General features: G+C 37.5%; 2 protein-coding genes across 3 annotated transcripts in view; one reads left to right on the top strand and one right to left on the bottom strand.

The window, feature by feature from the left end:
* Positions 1–4710: 4710 nt before the first annotated feature.
* Positions 4711–8151, bottom strand: LOC6651601 (replication factor C subunit 1). The gene is made up of 6 exons (XM_047010790.1): positions 8052–8151; positions 6831–7991; positions 6698–6795; positions 5778–6632; positions 5517–5717; positions 4711–5463 (listed from the first exon to the last, which is right to left on the bottom strand). Exons 1-6 carry the CDS (start codon positions 8058–8060, stop codon positions 4872–4874), a joined length of 2916 nt encoding a protein of 971 aa, XP_046866746.1. The 5' UTR covers positions 8061–8151; the 3' UTR covers positions 4711–4871.
* Positions 8152–8833: 682 nt separating this feature from the next.
* The window catches only part of LOC6651617 (FERM, ARHGEF and pleckstrin domain-containing protein 1), a 36787-nt gene continuing 23594 nt past the window's right edge, over positions 8834–22026 (top strand). For both annotated transcript variants that reach the window (XM_002073248.4, XM_015176612.3), the window contains exons 1-2: positions 8834–9064; positions 16984–17792. In XM_002073248.4, coding sequence (XP_002073284.2) covers positions 17541–17792 — 252 coding nt within the window. In that variant the 5' untranslated portion in view covers positions 8834–9064; positions 16984–17540. The remainder of the gene's footprint in view (positions 9065–16983; positions 17793–22026) is intronic.

Below are 22026 nucleotides of genomic sequence, written 5' to 3'. Positions count from 1 at the left end.
TTAAATTGGTGGGGGTGAGTGTGAGAGAGAACGATCTCCAAGTCTTCACAAGATTTTCAGTCTTCACTCTTTACTCTGTATGTGCGTTATATCTTTTTGGTGGTAATGATGGCATGTTTTGCGTCTTGTTGTACATGCGCTTTTATCATCAATATCTTAGCCAGATCTAGGGGGGTCCCCGAAGAAGTTGATGATGTTACTTCTTGGCCATTTTCTGTTTTTTGTTTTTGTTTTGGCTTAGCCTAGCATTAGTTTAAGTTTCAATTAAAATAAAAGAAAAGCGGCCTGAGAAAAATGAGAAGCTTTCGGTGGCATCAAAAGCTTAAATTTTAATGGATATATTAAAAAACGTGAAGAGGACATTATGGTTAACTACTTTGGCTTGGCTTGAAATTAACTTCACAGGATTAGTTTTAATTTAAAAATATTAATATTATTATTAGTAGCGTTAATAAAAATTTAGTCATATAATTATCAAAATGTCGATAGTCTCATAAAAACTGAAGATAAGTCGTCCAAAATAAATAATTAAATATTGAAGAAGGTTTTTCAAAAAGGAAAACTATTCCAGAAGTTGCAGACAGATGAGAAATATAAAATTTTGTATACTTAGTATTTTTCTAAAAATTGAAAGAGCAATCGATGAGTCTGTTCATTCAAAAGAACAACTCGATTGATTAAGTTTTAAAATTTCCGTATTCAAGTTTACTTTAATGCATTTCCCACTTGAATAAAAATCAATATAAATTCTTTGATTGGTTGCCAAGTAGTCGGTTTTAGAAAACTAATATTCTGGTGTTTTAATCTCTGTAATTATAATAATTGGGTATTCCTCAAAACAATTATTGTATGGTACTCCAATAGATAATGTTTTATAAATAAATAACTGATCTTTAATTTTTTTGAAGCAGAAGGCAGTCATCTTGTATCGAGTCCCTCAAGAAGTCTCCTTCTCTCTCTCCATCTTCTTCTTCTACTGATAACACGAAAATCTTGGGCATTTTCATTGACTTCAATTTGGCTTTCGTTTTGGCGACGCCATATTTCAATTTCTGACCGTCGCACACAATTTACAAGCCATAGCATGTGTCTCCAATGTCTCCACCCCTCCTCCCACCATCTTTTTTTCCATCGAGTCTCTCCCTCTCTCTTTATCTCTATCTTATGGCTATGTGTGTGTGTGTGGGAAGGGAAGCCTGGACGGACAGCTTAATTGATGAACAAAGGCGTTTGGGGCAAAAGTTTTGCGTTTGTTCCAAAGCGAGATATGTATGTACATACACATGAGGCATGTCTGGACATTGGGAGTCTCCCAACTCAGTCTCAGTCTGCAGTAGTGGTAGTTCGAGTCGAGTTGAAGTTGAAGTTGGAGTTAAGGTTGGCGAGGACTTGCAGAAGTCGTACAAAATATTTAACACCCGCTGAGCGTATTTATGGGAGAATGAACCTGTGTGTTGTCCCCATCCGCAGCAGCTCCACCATTTTGTCTAAGACGAAGACGACGACGCTGATGATGACGACAACGAAAACAACGATGGGTCTATGTATTTGTACATATGTTAGTTTTGTAGTGCTTCCAGGGATGAATTGAGTTAATACAAGGACTTGAGATTATTGCGAATCAAGATAGAACCCAGGAGAAAAATCTTTCGAAATGACTGACTAAAAGACTTGGAATCCGCTCCTGTGTTGATCGGGGTGGCTCCTACTCTCTTTCTCACTCGCTCTTGTTTCAGGCAGATTTGCAATTCCAATTGGCGCGACGGTTCTTCGTCTGGCGCTGCCCCAACTCCCCAGTTCCCAGCTCGAGCTCCTGCTTCCAACTCAAAACACTTCCAGCACTTCGCTGATGATTAGTGGTAGTCTTTGCTCTCTCTATCTCCCTCTTACTCACTATGTGCTTCATTGTCTGTCTAGTCTCATGGCCTCAAACTTTCTCAATGGCCTCGCCCCATGGCTCATCAGCCGTGCCCCGTGCCGGTGCCGGTGCCGGTGGCGTCCAACCATCTTGGTTGCAAGGTCCAGCCGTTTGTTTTGTTTGTCCTGCCCACCGTTTAACCTTCTTTTTATTGCATACACGATGCAATTATTTGTTTTATTAACTGTTGAACATGTTTTCCTCTGCCAATTGCGCCACGTCCCGTTCTCTCCCACTTCTCCGTCTCTGAAATGTAAGTCGGTTTTAAATTGTAAATTGCTTATGTTATTAATTGTGCTTATGGGAAACTTCAAACTAGTTGGTGCACTTTCTGCCAATGTGTGTGGCTGTGGCATCTTGGCTTCATCTCTTCATACACATGTACATATTTACCCTACTAAAAAGGTATATACATTTTACTAGAAATCTATTCTATTTAACGACAATCAGACAGTCAGAACAGTCCCAAAGGAAAGGATCTGGAGTTCCAACAATCTCGACATATATTTTTACAAAAACTCATGGAAAAACATATCTGAAAGAACCTCAAACATTTGTAGCCTCCAAATATCTATATAAAATCAGCTAATTTCCACGAACTAATAGTACATATTTTTCATAATTTGAAGTGTATTTTAATGTCTGCCTCAGTTAAATTTAATTATGCCCTCTGTATTTTTTCTTTTTTTTTTCTATTTTCGTATTGTAGTTATTAATTTGAACACGATCTACTGCAGTTGTTACAACTTACAATAAACCTAAAACCGGGAGGTAATTTATTTTGTATAGCAAAACATAGGGAAAATCTCAAGCAAAAGCAGTTCACATAATTGAAAATGGTTTTACTTGTTCATTGTTAAGTATACATCTCCACAGGTCCTCTCAACTTTTAAGTATTTGTATATGAAAGAATATTTATGCAAGCCTTTTAATTTATTTATTCGTTTCTACTTATTTCATTTCAATCATTAAGTGTAGTGATACAATTCCTATTTTTATTTCCTCCTATTTTATTTGCTCCGAGACCAATACTAAATGAAATCAATAGGTCTGAATTGGTTTTTAGCCATTCCGTAGCGTATTCAACAAGTTGATATCTGATTCAATTGATAAACCGCAAAAGGGTAAGCGTTCAAGCATAAAAAAGTCAATGGTTTTGCTTTGTGGCTAACAAAATGGGTTCACACCGAAGGGTGAACTGCTATACTTTTTACCTCTGACTCTATATCTAACTCCCACTCTCTCTCTCTCTCTCTATCTAAATCTATCTCTCTATCTCTCTTTATGTCGACCAAAAACCACATGACAATGTTCCCACACAGAGGTCGAATGAATATAAATTTAATTCCAAGTCAAATCAGGCTTTAAATTATGCACGAAGTAAAAAAAAAAAGAAGAAAAACAAAAGTCGTAAAGCAAATAAAATAGCAACCCAAAAAGGGGGTAGCACATAGTGGAAAAGGGGGTTGTGTGTGATGGGGGGGTAATAGTTGTTGTAGTTGTAACCCGCCCTCAAATCACAATTTATACGGATTTATTACATTTGCATTAGATTACGTGACATTGCAAATGGCAAAGTGTTAAATAAAATAATAGACCATGACTTTGTGATAGATTTCATATATTATAGTGAATGGGGATGGCGTAGATAAGGCAAGGGGGGAGTGGGTATTTGCGCTTGCCACTAATTTGAGAATGGCGTGTGATAGGCAACACTTGTTATCCCACTCTATAACTTTCTCCTTTCGCCTACCCCCTGTAGGCATTTATCGATCATCAGTAGTAAATTCGCTTTAGCCCCATCCCTCGGCTTAATCCCCTCATTTACTATTCTCTCCCTATTCCCTTATACATACATATATGGCTGCAGCTTTAATCGTGATTAATTAATTTAACGCATTATTTTGATTTGGTATTCATCAAAATGTCGCATACTTAGCCCCGCTTAGCCTTTTATTATGTTTATTTTTTCCAACTGATTAATCTTTGTTGAGTTCATGTAGTTTGCCTTTCCCTGATTAAATCAAAAACCAACAAAAACAATAAGTAGGTGTGGGTAAAAAATGGAGAAAATATATAAATTTGCATTTTACTTAAATCTGACCAAAGAAAAATTGCACTTTCCGGTAAAATGGAGGCACAACTAGTTCCTATTCGTACTAGTAATTTCTTTCATTCCCACCGCCTTTTCCCATTCCCCTTAGTTGTTTTGTTGACATTAAACATTTAATCAAAATCAATGTTAAGTAACGATCATTCACATCGGCCCCAAGGGTAACATTTTGTGTGCTCAGAACATTTCCACACGTGCAACAGGCCACAGAAGCCACAAGACGTTTGCTGCTCCTGTCCGCAACCCTTAATTGCGCGCGTAATCAGGAAAGGGGGTGTCCTTCTCTAGGGGTGGAGTGGGAGTGGTGGTAATGCCTTGTAAATGCAACTAAAAACAGCTTGTGTGACGCTTAGGCATAATAGGCGAGACACTGGCACAAGTGGGGTAAGGGTGGAAAGGAAAAAGAGGCATTAATGATTTGAAATGTGATTTGATTTGATTAGATTGCATTTAGAAGCAAGATTGATGAAGCATATGTCAAATAACATGCCAAATAAATATGTAAAAATGTTTAAAACTTAAGCTATTAACAATTTGTTGAGGTAATTTACGTCGACTTTTGTCAACTTTAACGATATTAGCAGTTAATTCAACAAAATTGAAACGCCTTGGGTCAGAATCTGATTGATATGGTGAAAGCAAATGAAAAGTATTTGAAAACCATAACTTGAAAGCAAGCTTCGATATTTTTAAATCAAGTCGATTATAATTATTTTTATATGGTTCACAAACTCATCGTATACGATTTCCAAGCATTAACAAATTGATTTTGCAAAAAAAAATATCAATATATATAAATATTTGTATAAAGTACGAGTATAACTATTACGTGCTGAGCATTCATTTTTTGGCTTTTGCCTTAGGTTTGGCTGCCCCAGCAGCTGCCTTCTTGGAAGTTGATGGCTTGGAGGAACTAGCAGTTGCGGATGGCTTCTTTTTAGCCTTGATTAGGCCATCCAGCTCAAGATCATCATTTTCTTCTTCATTTTCAGAATCCACATTTTGTGTGCCACCCTCTTCACCGCCATCTTCTTCGCCAGCGAGAAATCCATCTTCTCCATCGCCACCAGCCGCTTCGGCTCGCTTCTTTTTAATGTTGGCCTGGGCGGAATAGGAATAGGGCATAACTTCCTTGTTATAAGCCCGTGTTAGAGCAGCCTTTACTCGCCCATCGACAGAGTCCATTGGTGATTTCTTGCCTGGCCAGGCGGTGAGCTCTATAAGTGAATCCAAATCTTCTCGCAGTAAATGATAATCCTTCATTACATGCAAAGAAGCGGGAACGCCCTCTTGCCCTTCTTCAGTCAATGGACGGACAATGTTGTTCAACAAATAGGGCGCATAGTCTAAGCGAATGGACAACCGTGAACCGGATGTACAGATTCTGGTATGATCGTGCAATTCTTGAGCCAGACGAGCTCGCTTATTCGACCTAAAATTCAACGAATTAATATAGAAGTCGCGGTAAAAAGGTAATAATCTTACCTGGAATTTTTACCGAGCCAGCCGGGAAAATTGATTTGTCCACTAAAATGGCCACACATCTGCTCACCAGGCAACACTGAACTGAATATGGCTTGAGTGGGGAGCAAGGACCAAGCAGAATTGGCTCGAATTCGCTTTTCTACCAAATCTCCAAGACTGAGAGCATCAGCAGTGGCCGCCACCTTGGCCATATAAGTGTCTCTATAAATGGAAATTATCATAAGTATGCATAAAGATCAATTACATCAAATATTTTCTCACCTGTGTCCTTGTGGCGTAACCTGAAGATAATTGTGCTGAACAAAGAGCGGGCCCATGCTATAGTCGTGGAAAAATAAATCACATTTATCGTTCAAGTTCATATGCTTGTGTTCCTCCTGTGTAAAGACTTTTCGCACTACTTCCCATGGACCAAGCTTAAGATCCTTGCTAGCCACTTTATCTACTCCAGCCTTTTGTGTTGGGCTCGCTCCCTCGCCAGAAGCACTCAATAGGGCAATATGATTAATGGACTGTCTTATATCATTATTGGTAGCTGCTATAATCTCCTCAACTTTTGCTGGTGGAATTTTCATCTTTTCTTTGAAACAAATGCTCATAATTCGACCCTTAATCTGCTCTATACGCGGTCTCTGGAAACGCAAATCGTAACAATAATTGACCAGAGAACGTATCTTGGGATGATTTCGATCATTGCACATGCAAATTATGGGCACAGAACTGTCTTTAATAAGGGCAATTAACTCCTGCATGCCACCACGATCCTCATTGCCAGCCATGCCATCCACTTCGTCCATTATCAGAACATGCTTCTTGGACACGGCTTGCGATTGGCCATTGCAATAGCCATAGAGCGTCTTATTTCCGAGTAAACTGGACACTTCCTCTTTAAGAAGGCGTTTACTTCTCGTATCGGAGGCATTAAATTCGACAGCATCGAAACCCAATTCTTTGACCACCAAGGTAGCTGTCGTTGTTTTGCCTATACCCGGGGGACCCGAGAGAAGTGCCGCCTTGTAGAAACTACCGTCATCATTTTTCGCCCAGGGATTCGGACGTTGAAGTTTCTTTTTGCCATCATGATTGGTGTACCATTTGGTTAGCCAATTTAGTAACCTGTTGTTAAGAAAATTTTAGAAATCTCTTGTTTGTATTAATAAGAGATTAATGTGTGAACTCACTTTGTTACATTAGACGCTGCACCTGCTTGACCAACGATGTCCTTAATGGAAGTGGGCTTGTATTTATCTACCCATGCAACATTGAGTTCACTAAGCGACTCTTTCTCAAATTCTGGGCGAGCTTCTGTTTCACTCTGAAACCGGATGCATCTTTTTCTGACTTTTTCTCTTCTGATTTCTTGGATGAAGAATCCAACTTTTCTTCATGCTTCTTTAAGTTGTTATTACTTTCTTCACGTTCTTTTTTCACCTTAGGTGGAGAGGCATTTTTCTTCTCTTTTTCTATTTTCGACTTTGGACTGATTTCTTTCTCTTTTTTTATTTTCACAGCTGTTTCGGTGTGTGCTTTTTCCTTCTTTATGTTCTCTGGCGTTTCTTTCTTTACTTTTGAATCATTTTCCTGAGGCCCCTTACTCTGTCCCGATAATTCCCTAATTAAATCAAAAAGACCGTCTTCGCTCAATATGGGAATGTTGAGCTCCTCAGCCACAGCCAACTTTTTGGGACCAGCGTCTTCGCCAACTACTAAATATTTGAGTTTCTTGCCCACCACAGTCATGACTCGTCCACCATATTCCTTGATGACCGATTCGGCTTCCTCTCGTTCCATTGATTCGAGTACGCCGGTGACCACAAAAGTTAATCCCTTCAAGCAATCGGGAGCACCTTTGGGTATTTCCTTGCTGCCGTGATTAAGGCAACTGCTGCGATTCTTGTAATGTTGATAGAGCACTGCTGCCTGGCGTTTACGCTCATGTCGATCCTCATCCGACAGCACACTGGTTTCTAGATCCGCATGCTTTGGCTCCTTCTTAACTCGCGGCGTGGCAGATTTCTTTGTTTTCGCTGGTGCAGGCGGCTCAGGACTGCATTTTACAGGCTCTTCCTTTCGCTCTGTCGGTTTGTCAGCGGTTACACTTTCATCGAGATCAACCTCCATGAGGCTTCTATCGATATCTTCATCTTCAAATTCTAGCATTCCTTTGCTTTTAGCTTTTGGAGCCTCGATACGTTTGGTCTCGCCACCAAAGAGTAGTGTGGGATCCACTTTTTGCTTGGGCGACGGTTTTACCTCCGCCTTCAGCTTCGATAGCGTGGGCTTCTGGTTTCCATGGCCATTTGCGTGCCTGGACTTCTTGGGCTGCTGTGGACTGGCGGCAATTTCATCTTCGTCGCTGGATATAACCAATGCCTTTCGTTTTTTTGGCGCCTTTTTTGGCGTCTCATCTTCTCTGTCTTCCTTCTTTTTGGCGCTGCTGCTGCCATTCACCGGTTTAAAGTATGTATTAATGCCCTGCGAAAAAATCAATTTCTCTTATCTATGCCGCTTGCCTTTATTGTTAAAACTACGCACCCGCTGCATTATGTTTTCAACAAATTCCAATACTCGCTACCGATTTAAATGTGTTTATCCAAAATAAAATTAAATTACGTTCCAGCCCTAGGGCTGCGCAAAATAATCAGAGTTGCCAGATTGGCTTTTTCTGGCAAGTCTGGGGCACAAACCCAATATCGATGCTACTCGATACCAGTGTTGCCAATTTAGCTTTTTTCTGCCAGTTCTGGAGAACAAATTCAATATTGACATATTAAATTCAATCTTGCACATAAGATAACTTTCGTTACTTTTAAATATTCAAATATTTTAAAAATTTTTATTGCTTATTACAGATATGGGCTGTAAAGGGCAAATAAATGTTGTTATAACCTTGAAGTACTTTCTTAATTCGTCAATATAATTGTTACGAATAAATCGTGTCGGACTTGACGATTGTATTTTATTATTCGAATAACAATAATCTGGAATTTTTGGTATGTTTTCAGCTTTTACTAACTTTTCTTAAATGTTAATATAGCTTTTATAGGCATACAAGAGTTGGCATCACTGCTCGATGTCTAAGTCTGTTCCCACAACACTTTCCGAATTGTCCAACACTCTCTTTACCGCGAATATTCAAAGAGAAGCTTAACTGAAACAAGAGCGTCAAGTAAAACGTGCGACTCCTTTGCTCGATGTTGGCATCACTGCTCTGGTTTCCTAGTTCTCCAACACTGGCATGCTTGCATTCACAGCACTGGCTGCTCGCATTCGCCCACAACTTTCTGAGTTGTCTAACACTGGTAGTGTTGTTTCAAATTTCCACAAGGAGGGTCGTGCTGCTCGTCGGTCGTCGCGAGTGAAAAAAAAAAAAATGCAATTAAATTGCATTTTACAACTAGAAAAATTGTTAAAAATATAATTAAAAAGTGCGCGATGGTTACACACGCCAAGTGACAACAAAAAATTTTGTGTGCGTGGTGAATGAATGTGTTTATTTGAGAATTACATGAAAGTGTCGCCTTTGCCATCACCCCCGCGCCCTACTGGTATGTTTTGTGACTTGTAAATTTTTTCGCACAAGGCGAGTGTATGTGTGAGTGTGTGTATCTGTGTGTGTAAAGGGCGCAGCATCAAAGTACAATTAATTTGAGAACAAACGATGTTTTTAACTAAATTAAAAGCAAATGCAAAAAAAAAACTAATTTTGCGCAACCCATTGAAGCCTCGAAAATTCAATAAGCACGTCGAATTCCATCACATAGAACGAGGCTCACACATACACACACACAACAGAGATTCATTCGCCCCGTAGTACCCGCCCTTAGAATTTAACCCGCGCGCACGCACACACCAATAACTGTGAGCGGGCAGAACGTAAGAAAGGACCAAGAAGAAGACTTTGACAACAATAAAACGGGTGGCCCTGCCTTGTTACACCCGCACTTTCTCCCCTTTTTGTCAGCCAACAACACTCCCCTCGTACTCATTGATGCTGCATTACTTTAGCTGTTTCTCTTTTGTTGGGCAAGGACGTCGTATACACACACACAGCCTTACACAGGGAATCGTATACACACCCACACATAGACAGCAATTTCAGCTCAATGTGAAACGGAGGGAAAGAGAGAACAACAATTACAGTTACACTTTTTTTTGGCTGGAATATTTTGTAAACACTTGTCGCCCCATCACAGCTGCTGTGTTGGAAAGAGACAGAGACATCGCCGCACCTTGATTTTGAGTGTTCTATGTATTCTTTTTTTTAATATTTTCTGCTGTTTATCTTTTTGGGTAACACATGTTAATCCTTTTACATAGCTGTAAATTGAATACTTCTGTCAAACAAATTAACTGATTAAAAGGGTGTACGAGGGTTTCCCAAAAAGTTTTTCAAAAAGCATTATTTTTTAAGTTCCTAACAGAAAGTTTTTTAAGATTATTTTATAAATTTTACGTTCATTCTGATTTTGAAGTTAGGACTCTCAAAATTCACTTAATTTTCGATAGTTAAACATTTTGTCACTTGTTTTTAATTGTTGTAAAACTTTTAAACCATTGTATGAAAATGGCTTAAAAATGTATTGTTCATTTTGATGCTCATTTTATTTTGGTGAAACGGAAAATGGTGGGAAGGAAGACCTTTTCTTGTTTTTTTTTTCACTTTTGTTCTCGTTATCGCCATTTTCTTTTGGTTTCCTTTAAATTCAGGTCATTGCATTTGTTTGAGGTTGCCCCATCCGCCCTGCCTCCATCTCCGAACTACCTAGCCACCCACATTATGTCCATTCATTCTGTCTCTCTTTTTCTGCTTCCATCGTTTTCGTATACTCTCTCTCGCTCTCTCTTTCTCTCTCTCTGTGTATTTGGCTTGTGCTCTCTTTTAAGCGCGTGAATGCTGATTTTGGTTAAGGGGAAATGGTTTTGGTTAGTTTAAAATATTTCGTTTCATTGATATTTGCATAATGACAAAACTTGTCAGCACGCAAAAAAAAAAAGAAAACCACAATAACAAGAGGAAACCGAACAACCAGCAATAACATTTTATCGATAAAGATTGATGATAACACAGATATCTACGTTGTACTAACACACACACAATACAGTTGCATTTTGCCCATTACGGTTCACAATAAAATAGATAAAACGATGAGCAAATGTTATGCAAAGACCGATAAAAAAAAGCTAGATAAAAAGAGAGGTAGAAATGGGGTAAAATTATTACATAGATAAACCCTTACACTATAGAAAAACAGATGTATATACTCTTGAATATTCATTCAAGTAAAAATGCTGGATTCAAATTCAAAAGACTATCAGAGCATTCGAAGTTAGAGCAATCTCTAGTCTGCCCTAGCCTCTTCTTTTGTATTTTTGTTGTCTATTTACACACTCTGCCCTTATCACAAGCAGTGGTAAACTCCACAAGTATGTGTAGGTGTAGCTGTATCAATGTGTGTTTGTGTGTGTGCGTGTGTTAGATAAGCAGCGCCTGCTGACAAGCACACATTTACTCGGGGCCGGCTGGGTGACTGTTTGGCTGGTCGGCTGCTTTGGCTTTAGGCTGTTAAAAATACTCAATTTGTTGTTGTTTTTACTTTTTGCCTATTTATTTAACGTTGTTTCGATTGTTTTCTTTCCTCATTTCGGCAATTCTCCGGCTCTGCTGCTGCTCGGTCTGTCTGACATCATCATCATCATCATAATTCAATTATGAAAATATCACTGAGAATTAACTTATTCCAAGATCGAGTTGTATATTATTAGAAAAGATTGACCAAGACGTATGTAAATTATACGTTTTAGACTTTTATCTACTTTGTTAGTAGCTTCAATTAGAAGTAGTAGCTTAATTTTGCTACCAGTTAGTTAGTTGATAATAAACACCAAAAGTTATCGTCTTTATGGGCGGTTCCACACCATTTCTGACTCATCAATTAATTGTACTTGCAAACGACAAACCGATAGGGGCAATAAAATGCTGAATTTTGTTTCATTAATTAAAGGTTCATCTCTTGTTAGTTAGTTTGTTGGTTTATTCATCTTTTCATGTGTTCCAAATATTTGAGGATAATACCTACATATTTTCCTCTGAGACAAAAGTTTAATAACTTAAATGGATACCTCCTCTTGGTATTTAATAAAAGTTGTTTATTGTTTTTTGCGAAATAAACAAAACGCCGTTTGCCATTTCACAATTTCATTTGGTTCCTTTTTTTTTTGCAACTTCCATATCGGATTTTAAATAGCTTTATTATTTATTACACTCACTCAAGTGTGTGGTCAAAATAAAATGCAATTCATATTTATTTTTGCATATTTATGGAACTTTTATTGAGAAATGTATCTAAACGTTGCCAACAGCTTATGTAGAATTTATCATGCCTTTTGTTGGAGAAACAAGAAAATGATTTAATCGTTTTGATGAAATGGGTCAACAAAGGATTATACAAGCAATAGATAAACATACAGACCCATATGTCTAGTATGTGGCACAAGTTACAAAAGGAGACACATGTGTATCCTTAGAGAGGAAAAAGCAAATTAAATCTCTCTTATTGTTCTTGTCCTCTGCTCCCTACTGTATCCGTTGGTCTCTTTCATAAATCTACATATATATATATATATAGTATATAGTAAATGCGTGTTGGCACTTTGTGTGTCCCGCTTTACTGCAAAATAAGTCCAGTCACAAAGTCTTTTTTTAGTTTTTACATCTCGACTTACTTAACATGATATTAATTAAAGTTACCTCTTGGTTTAGGTGTTGACATTTTCTTTCCTACAAAACTCATTTCCATTTCCGTTTCAATAAATGCATAAAAAATAGCCCTTGGCCTACCTCACGGCTTGAATACCAATTTGGGAGCAGCACCGGCTATTACAGTAAAGACTGTTTAAAAACAAAAATCTAAAATAAAACAACAATCGTAGATTTAAAATAAGAGAGTTAACAAAAAGCCAACAGCAAATATTGGGTGTGGGAAATTTTTACTTAATTAAGATTTCTTAGTGAATTTATAGACTTACGTACTTCTCAATCGCCATGCTCTAAAACTAATAATCTAATAATCTCGTGTTTGCTTGATTTTAATTCTGTAATGTACATATGTACGTAACTCTTCTCTCTGGAAAATTGTGTATCTCAAATAATTTTTTATTCGCAGTTTTTTATCTCTTACAAGTTTTCTGTTGGTTTTAGTTTTGCGCTACAAATTGCTATAATTTGTTGTATTTTATATCCAAGTGATTGCTAGATTTGATGGATGGTGAGACGGGGGCGGGGTGTGTGTGTGTGTTGTGCTGTAGGTTTCACTGTCTGTTCCAATCAATAGTCAATATGTTGCTCAGTTGTCAATTGCTTTGCTTGTCAGCACCTCTATCTCCCTCGCTCCCAGCAACTCTTTCTCTCTAGTTGTTTGTGTGTGTATCTGGTTTGTTGTTAACTGCCTTCGACAATACTAATTGATTAACAGACCTATACACACATGTATAGTTATATATATACATACATATATGCAGTTTCAATTGCGGTTGATGTCTGAGGAGATCCAAAAGCTTCCAATGGCATTAATCATAGATACATTCATATGTACATATCAGATTGATTGCACAAATCCGTTAAATATTTGGGTTATGATATGGTTTACTTATTAGTTTATTAATTATTTTATAAACTTACGAAAATTTGAGAAAAATATAGATTACTTTCAAGTCTTCTGTCAAATATATGTAGCTACTAAAGTTTAGTTTGCAAATTTTAATATACAGTTAAAAACAAACATTTGAAGCAACTATATTTATAAGTTTGTTATAATTAAAAGAGTTAAAAATTCAAAAATATGATTTTCAAAAGATGTTTGGTTTTTTACATTGAAATTAGATGAGCATAATGTAAGGTTTTTCTTTTTTGTAGTAAAAAAAAAAAAAAGCAAAAAGTGCTGACAAGAAGAACAGAAAAAGAAGAAAAGCCACACGCACACGTTCTCTCTCCTTTCTCTCCTGCCGCCCATATGTTATTTGTTTTCAACCATCCAAAAGAAGTCGTAAAGTGTATAGAGTTTGTATATAAACAAAGAGTCAAGTCATATAGTTAAAAAAAAGAGCAATTTGTATGGAAGTTGGGTGCTGCTGGAGGTGGAGGAGGGGTGGAGAACCTTAAATACATATTTTAATGAACTGCACACTAAAAGCCACGGCCAGAGACGGCAGAGAGTATACACGGCTGAGACTGTGTGTGTGAAGGAGAGTTTCGACTTTGAAATGCCTGCGATGCAGTGCAGTAGCAGAAACTGACAGACAGATAGACAGAGAGAAAAGACAAGACAGCGGCAGTCTTGATGTAACGACGATGCATCCTTTTATACATCTACATAAATAATTTTCTGTTTGTGTGTACTTGCTATGCAATTTATTTTTAAACCCACTGTAAAAGAAGAAAGAAAAGAAAAGACAATGCGAATGGAAATGGGAATGAGAATGGGAAAAGAAAAGAAGTGCCCCAGCAGAAGCGGCAGCAGCAGCACCCAAAACATATGTGTGGGATGTAAAAGAAGATGATTTCTTGTTGAAGATTTAATTTTCTTTAGCCGCCTGTCGACTATACAAACATCCATCAACAATTTGGTACTGTTTGGTGTGCTGCTGCTGCTTGCACTGCATTTTTTATTTCTGTCTGTATTTAATTTCCTAAGAAAAAACCCAAAGTGATTCATCATAATGAACAAGAGAGCACAGGCAAACTGGCATGGATATTCTATGGAAGAAGAGATGCCAGCAATATTTTAATTCAATTACATTTGCTGTGTAAGATAACTTAACCAGACAGCAAACGAGAAACTTTAGGAATAAAAGAAGGAGGGTGGCTTTAGTTTTTAAAGACTTATATTTCTACCAATTCCTCTAGACATTGACGGATCTAGCGAAGGGGAGGTAGGGGGACATTCCTACAACCCTCTTAGACATTCTGCAAATAATTTAATTTACAGTTTATCAGTTGGTCAGTTGGTCAATATCCTTAATGTTATTTGCAGTTTAAAAATATTAATGATGTTCGACTTGGTGTCGCCTAACGTGTATCCAGAAACTGGTCATAGAAAATGGGTTGGAGTACCGCTAGACACCAAAAACTAACCAACCAACCAACCAAACGAATAACCACTGCTGCGCCAACTATGGCCAAAAGCCAACAATTTATGCCAGTGTTCGCAGAGTCGACAACGTTTGGCCTTAGTTGGAAATACTTCTTAGTTAAAAGGAGTTACCATTGAAGACACATAAAGAGTCACAGGCAGGCAGGCAGGCATTCCTCAGCTCTCAAGCTCAACTCACTCAAATAGGTAATGATGTGCTCCGGTTGCTATCAAGACTTGTCACAAGTTGAGTCTCTCAAAAACAAAGTTTTCCATCTAGCACATCTTCTTTTTTGCTGTGAAGGAACAACTTGGTTTTGCTCTCCTCCTCTTTCCGCCACTCGTCATAATCCTCAACAAAGTTTTATTACTTTTACATTGACGTTCTATATGTATGTGACATCAAATTTATGGTTTCTTAATTAAGTTAAAAATCTTACCACAATTTGTGTGTCAGTCAAAAGTTGCAATTATTGCAAAGCAAAAATTTAAGTTGATCAAAAGTAACCAAAAACCAGAGAGTCTAAAAAGTTAACCAAAACCAAAAAGTTTAGAATCTATAAAGTATTCAATGTATATGTTTAAGACATGGAAAACCAAACTCAATATTGCTAAAAATATTTAAGTTGCAACGGTATTGCTTTGGGTTTACTTTCTGCTTTCACTGGACATAACTTTTATGTTTCTTTACTTGTTTTTTTTGACCACCCAATTTAGAAGTTGATTTATGATTTTTTGTTCGTTCGTGCACTTGCTTTAGCCACATTAATTACCCACAATAAACGGGGAAGAAGTTTTCAAATATAAAATAAATATTCAGTACCTTCGACTTATGCTTTATTATCGCACAATGCACACAAACATGCTAATCATTTATAATTTATGTGAAAACGTGACTTATTGAGCCTCTCTTGGAAAGTGACGTCAAGTAACACTTCAGTCAATTCATTCAATCGCTTGTCGGTTTAACAAAGTATTGAATGTATCTTTCTTTTTATTTTTTTGCGAGAGCATGTGGAAAATCATGTATGTACATATATACATATATATATTTTTTCTTCTTTTTATTGTATCTTTTTTTCTTATCGCCAACCAAACTGGCTGGCTATGGGTCATTGAACGTTGTCAACTCTTCTTTTGACTGGATAGTCAGTCGTCGCTCTTATCGCTGGGCCAGAGAACTGACTGAGTGACTAGCTGACTATATATAGAAGAAAAGGTCGTTCTCTACGGCACATTCAATATGCAGATGTTGCCTCGTAAATTCACATATTTCACGCCTCATTCAATATCACGATGACGACGACGACGAAGATGACGGGCATCCTGTAATACGTTCTCTCTTGTTCCCTCATTTTTTGCACAGTCCAAATGGACGGCCACACGTTCCTTTTTCAAAGTTTATGGCTTCTTTCTACTTTATAATAATATTTCATATACATCTGCGTATGGATGTTAGCCAATAAAACATAATTGGGCGCCAAACTTCGTTTTTTTATTCCAAGGGAAGTGTATGTAGGTTGAATGATGACGATGTCGTCGTGTTTGACTCCAATTTCAACTTCAATTTTTTTTCTTTTTTTTTGGCGTGGGCCAGAAACTAGGCAGCAGCACGTGGGTAGCCCGTCAAATTTGATTAGGGAGCAGTTCATAATGCTCTTTTTTTCTTCTTTTTTTTTTTGGTTTGACTTGCCGCCTATTCATTTTTTTCATTTCTCAGATTTTTCTTTTTCTCTTTCACCCGTTCTCTCTGGTCACTTTTTCACCTTCTCTTTGCCTGTTCAAAGTCGTCGTCGTCATCTTGTGGGTCGTTTTGGGTATAATGGGCTTATTTATTTTCACAGGTGTTTTACTAATTTCTTGATCATTTCTTCTTTCTCCCCATTTATTTCTTTCTGTATGTTTTGTTTATGCGCTTTTAATGTTTTAAATAATATCCCTTTGACAGTTAAACAGATCTTGTTTTTGGGTCATTGTTTTTTCGATATTTTCGATCTTTTATGGGTTTTTAATTTATCAAATCGCCCACTTTTTGGCTTATTTATTATTTCAACTGATTTGCGGTGGTCTCACCGCCCACTTTTAGGAAACGATTTCAGTTTATAATCGTTTTTAAACGGATTTTTTTTCGAATTGAATTAAAGTGAAATTTTTCGAATCGACATATGCAAACAATTAAGTGAACTTAGTTGATATACTTAAAGATTAACCCCCCTTAAGATCCTGAAATTTGATTTGAAGCCATGTGCCATAAACTTACTCAACTTTATTTTCTAAGAAAATTATAACTAACAGCTGCCCTCTATATTTCCTTTTTTTTTTCGTTGTCTTTATAGCAAAATGCGACCAACTTCAATTGAGAGCCAACAAGAATATCGACGATGATGTGGAAATTGGCGGCGCAATCACTTGGCAGCATATGATAAATATTATTAATGCGCTTCAAAAAGTTTGAAATAAAAAACAGAAAACAAAAATCATAAATTGAGCAACAACAAAGCAGAGGAAGAAGAGAAGAAGTGGAAAGATGAACTAAAGGGGCAAATGTGAACCACATGCAAGTTATTATTATAAGGCTTCTTCTTTCCCCCCCACCAAATTATCATTTGTTGTTCCAATTTTTGCTGTAAGCGAATCAAATCGAAACCAAACGAAAAGCATACGAATTGAACACACACTCATACACAGCTTTAAGTAAAAAAAAACAAAACATAATTAATGTAATAAAGAAGAAAAAAGAAGAAAAATACGGACCGAACCCAGTACCATTCCAAAATTTAGCATTTAATAGAAACTTAGACAAACGAGAAATAATACACTGAAGGAAAAAAACATACGATATATGAAAGGATTTTAGCAAGACGCAGCAAATCCCAAAATTTTTGTCTATAAAATGTCTTTGGCCGATATGGGCACTATCACGCGATCCACTGGCGGTGGTGGAGGAGGTGGTGGTGGTCGTCACTATGATTTAAGCAGCGCTAGTGGTGCCGGTGGATTACCTACTGGCGGTCGGATGATCCATTCACTAAGCACTCCATCAGGAGTCGATGGGACACCCTCAACGCCCCGTCATCGTGGTGGCAAGAAGTTAACTGTCCGCATACAAATGCTGGACGATTCGGTCACCATGTTTCAAGTACAGGTAAGTGAATAACTTTATAGTTTTAAACCAGTTCTTGTCCCTTTTCCATACTCTTATCAAATATTCTTGTGCAGATTTGTGTAAAAACAACTTGCCGACTCCAAAACCAATTCAATTTAAATTGAAATGTCAGTTTTTTAATAATCTAAGTGAAAAGCATAGCGAAAATACTTCTTTGGCTTCGTCTTTTTTTTGGACAGGAAACTTGGGCCAAAAACGGAAGTCAGGCGTAAAATGAAAAATGGCCTTCTCGTTTGTGTATACAGAAACATTTTTATCCATACATATCTATATATATTTTGTGTATATACGAACATATATATGTTTGTACATGGGAGGGAGATACAAACCATTTTCACGTGCAAATGCCAAAATGTGAAGAGAAAGATTTAATTTATAGAAATGTGAAAATCAAGTGGAATGGAGATTTATGCGACAAACCGTTGCAGTTGCTTGCTGTAAGGATTCAAGGGGTTGGAGGGCTATAGGGGAAGAAAAAGAGGCGCGGCAGTCGGTCTTCCCTATGTGCATGTTTCCCACTTTTGTGTTTTTGGCAGGAATCCAAAATCTGTTGCAAGAGAACTAACAAGAGAACAGAAGCAGAGACCAGCAGAAACAGCAGCAGCAACAGAACAGCAGCTGGATGAAGTTGCTGAAGTATGCAAAAGGACGGAATGAGGCGAGAGATTGGTAACGAGAAGTGCCCAAATACAAAATGAAAACCCAACCAAACTAAACTGAACTGAACTGAGCAACTTGGCATAGATATTGCTTTCCACACACAATTAAAGAGAGGAAGGGAGAAGCGAGTTCATTTGAGGTCTACGAACTACTGCTGCAGCTGCTGCTGCTACTGCACTCCATTCCGGCAAAATACAAACACACGGCGCTCACTCCGTTCGGTCATCCGGCTCGCAGTCTGCCCGTCTATTCTTTCGTTTGTTGACCACAAATCGCATTAATGCCCAACTCATGACGCGCTCCTTGCTTGTGTTTTCCTTTATCCAGTGCTTTTGCCTGGTCTCTCCTTTTTAGGCCACTTTTGTGTTTTTGTGTTAATGGATTTTGTCATGGGGTTGCCCACTTTCTCCTCCTCCTCCTTCTCCTCGTCGACGTCTCTCCCTGTGGCTCCATTAGCTGGTGTTTTGTTTCTGTTTAAAGTGGCCACGCCCAAAAGCTTCACAAACCAGGGCACGGGTAGGCCGGGGACACACAGCAGACACATTTGAAAGGTTTCAACAGGAAAAAATGTTCTACAACATTTTACAAAATGGTTGCCATTGTTTGTGTTGAGGTTCCTACTCCAACCTCTCGTCCTACAGATGGATGGGTGAATGGATGGCATTTAGATTGCTATGACTGTGGCTCTAACCTTTTCTCTAACCAGTTGCACTTGAGCTGAGCTGCTGTCGCCGCTATTGTTAAGTGGCTGCTTTTCCTGCTAACCAACACAAAACTATTTTATGGTATTTTTTTCCTCCCATATCCCCCCGTTCTTTGAATAGCCAGCGGCTTGGGGCCACTCAACAATTTATATGGCAAAAAAACAGCTGCCAAGCTGCCAGTGCCGCCTCCTTTGCCTTCGTAGTGCTTTCTGCGGATTGACATTGCTGAAAATCCTTTCAAGTTTTACAAGTATTTTGGCTTAAAGTTGAAATATGCAAAAGTAGCAGAATTGCGAATTTATACTTTAACAAGTTTGTTAATTTGTTTGTTTATTTTCCCACTTGTTATTTGTTAAATTATATAACAAGTGCTCAAAAGTGTCTGGGACATAGAGGGTTAAACTTAACTTAACTTAACTAAACTTAATTTAACAAATAACAAGTGGGAAAATAAACATTGCAACTAAGTTGGTATAGCATTTTCTCAACAGTTGATCGGGCTAGAAGTAGAAGTAGGAAAGGAGATTAAAAATTTGCCTTTACAGTAGGAAGTACACATTTTTCTTATTCATTGAAAATTGAAAGTCAATTTTGATACTAGATAGTTGAATTCAGCGTATTTTATAGTCGTTTAAAGTGGACTTCCTTACACCAATATCAAAAATTCAATCACGTAACTTATTCGTACTTACATATTTTGTTTTACTGCTTCATGTCACTAACAATTTGTCCCTGTTTCTCTTGCGCTGCGTAAATGTTTTATACATATGCACATGTATGTACATATGTGTGGACATATTGACATGGTTACAGCAGAGTACAAAAATAGTTATACCCCAAAGCTATAGCTGGATAGAGACGATGTTGAATGGGAGAACCCCTTAGCTATTATATGAACCGCAGACTAGGTTGTATAATGTCAGCTTTTCTGTGGTCTGTGTAAGAGGAAAACGGGCGAAGGCTTTTCCAACCATTTTATGGTCTCTGTGTGTAGCCTTAACTAAACATTGCTGGTCAAATGCATTATTAATAAAGGTTTCTAATGGGTTTTGTGTGGCTATCTGACCATGACATGTTGTGGTTGAGTCCAAAACACAGTAGTGGGGTTATATGGGTGGACAAAACATCTGCACTGCTCCACTTTACTTTTAAAGTGGTTATTCGGCAAGAATTTCATGCCGGACTTTTTTTTTGGCTAGATAAATTCATTTATTTATCTCACAATTGAACAAGGAGATAAAATTGTATAAACATCAGTTGTGGGGAATGAACACCATATTTTTTGTTAAGCTGATAAGGCAAAAATAGATTTATTTCTGTTTCTTTTTGCCTTTCTGTTTTATCGAATTATGACGCAAATTACTGACATTTATTTGACACCTCATGGAGACAGAAAGTTGCAGAATAATTTATTGGCCAATAAGTTGTTTTATTTTGATATCCTGTTCAACTTTTGGCTTTCACCGAGTTTGTGATGTAACTAAAAATTGTTTGATAAACCACACAAGTTTGAAAACTAACTTTTTTTTTTTGTTTCCACCTTAGTAGTCTTACCCACATATTTTACAAATTTTTAGCATGAATTTGTTGCGCCCGCATCCTGTGTACGACACCTGCAAGGGGCAAACATCCTTGTCTGCATCCTTTCTTCTTTCTCGGCGACAAATTGAATAAGCAAATGGATGGAATTGTATGCCAACTTTTAGAGCTCTCTCTGTGTGTGCGGGTTTTGTTTTCAATAGAAAAGCTGCTTCCTGTCATTTTGCCATTTCCGTTTTCCGCCGTTGTCATCCGTTCTGCAGAAGTCGTCCAAAGTTAATTGCTTTGCTCTGTAGAGAAAATCCAAATTGGCCTAAAAGTAGACAATTGAATGACCCGAATATGTATCAGTGTATATGTCCCTCTCAGTCAGTGTGTGTGTGTATGTGTATGTGTAACTTTGGGCGTGGTCCTTTCACGAGCCTCCCAGTTGGTCTGGCAAACAATGCCGGTGGCGCCGTTGCATTCTCATGAGAATTTCTTCAGAATTTTGCTTTTTGCCTTCTTTTCTGTTTACCAAAACCAAATTAAAGCCTCTTCAGATGGGAAAAGTTGTATAAATATCATTATATTAAGGCGTACACTTGGTTAGATAAAATGGAGGTGTAATAAATTGTTTGATATAAAATAATATTCTCTTAATTGTAGACAATTATTAGTTTTTCTCCTATAATGAATTAGTTAATGGTAAATTAGAAACCTGTCACCGCCCTTAGTGTCAATTACTTGAATTATGTGTAAGTTTATTATTTAATCGTTTTTAAAGTTTGTTTAAGGGTATTACACCAAGTGGTGTAAGGTACACTTGGTTTCTCCCCCGGTTTAATCGGAATGCAATATGAACCTTTTTATACAATGATTTTCGTTTAGTGTATATTTTGCTGAATTTGTTATAATTAGCTTATGTGTATTATTAGAAGTAATACTAGACTCAACGGAAAAAGTCTTTTATCCCTACCGATTATACCGAAGTATAAATATACACAAGAATGTGAAACTCCAGCCCGATGAAAAATGCAGTAGCTATTTCTTGATATAAATTATTCATTGTTTGAGTTACTCATTCACTCACTCACTCAGTCAAAGTTGGTTGGGGCTTATATTTCAATTAAAAAAGTATTTTATATAGCCTTGACCACGCCCAACAACTGCAAGGCATATAATGTGTTTGTCTGTTCGTATATCGTTTGTGTGTATACGTCTCATAAACTATGCAAAAACGAAAATCAACAAGAGGCGTTGGGAAGATTTTAATGACATTTTGGCACGACTTTCTATGTGTAGAAGTGGATGAGGGAGAAAACGTGATG

This window comes from Drosophila willistoni, chromosome 3R (genome assembly GCF_018902025.1).
Source record: "Drosophila willistoni isolate 14030-0811.24 chromosome 3R, UCI_dwil_1.1, whole genome shotgun sequence".
Taxonomy (NCBI): Eukaryota; Metazoa; Arthropoda; class Insecta; order Diptera; family Drosophilidae; genus Drosophila; species Drosophila willistoni.
Note: the sequence above shows the minus strand (reverse complement) of the source record. Positions and strands in the feature narration are given on the sequence as shown.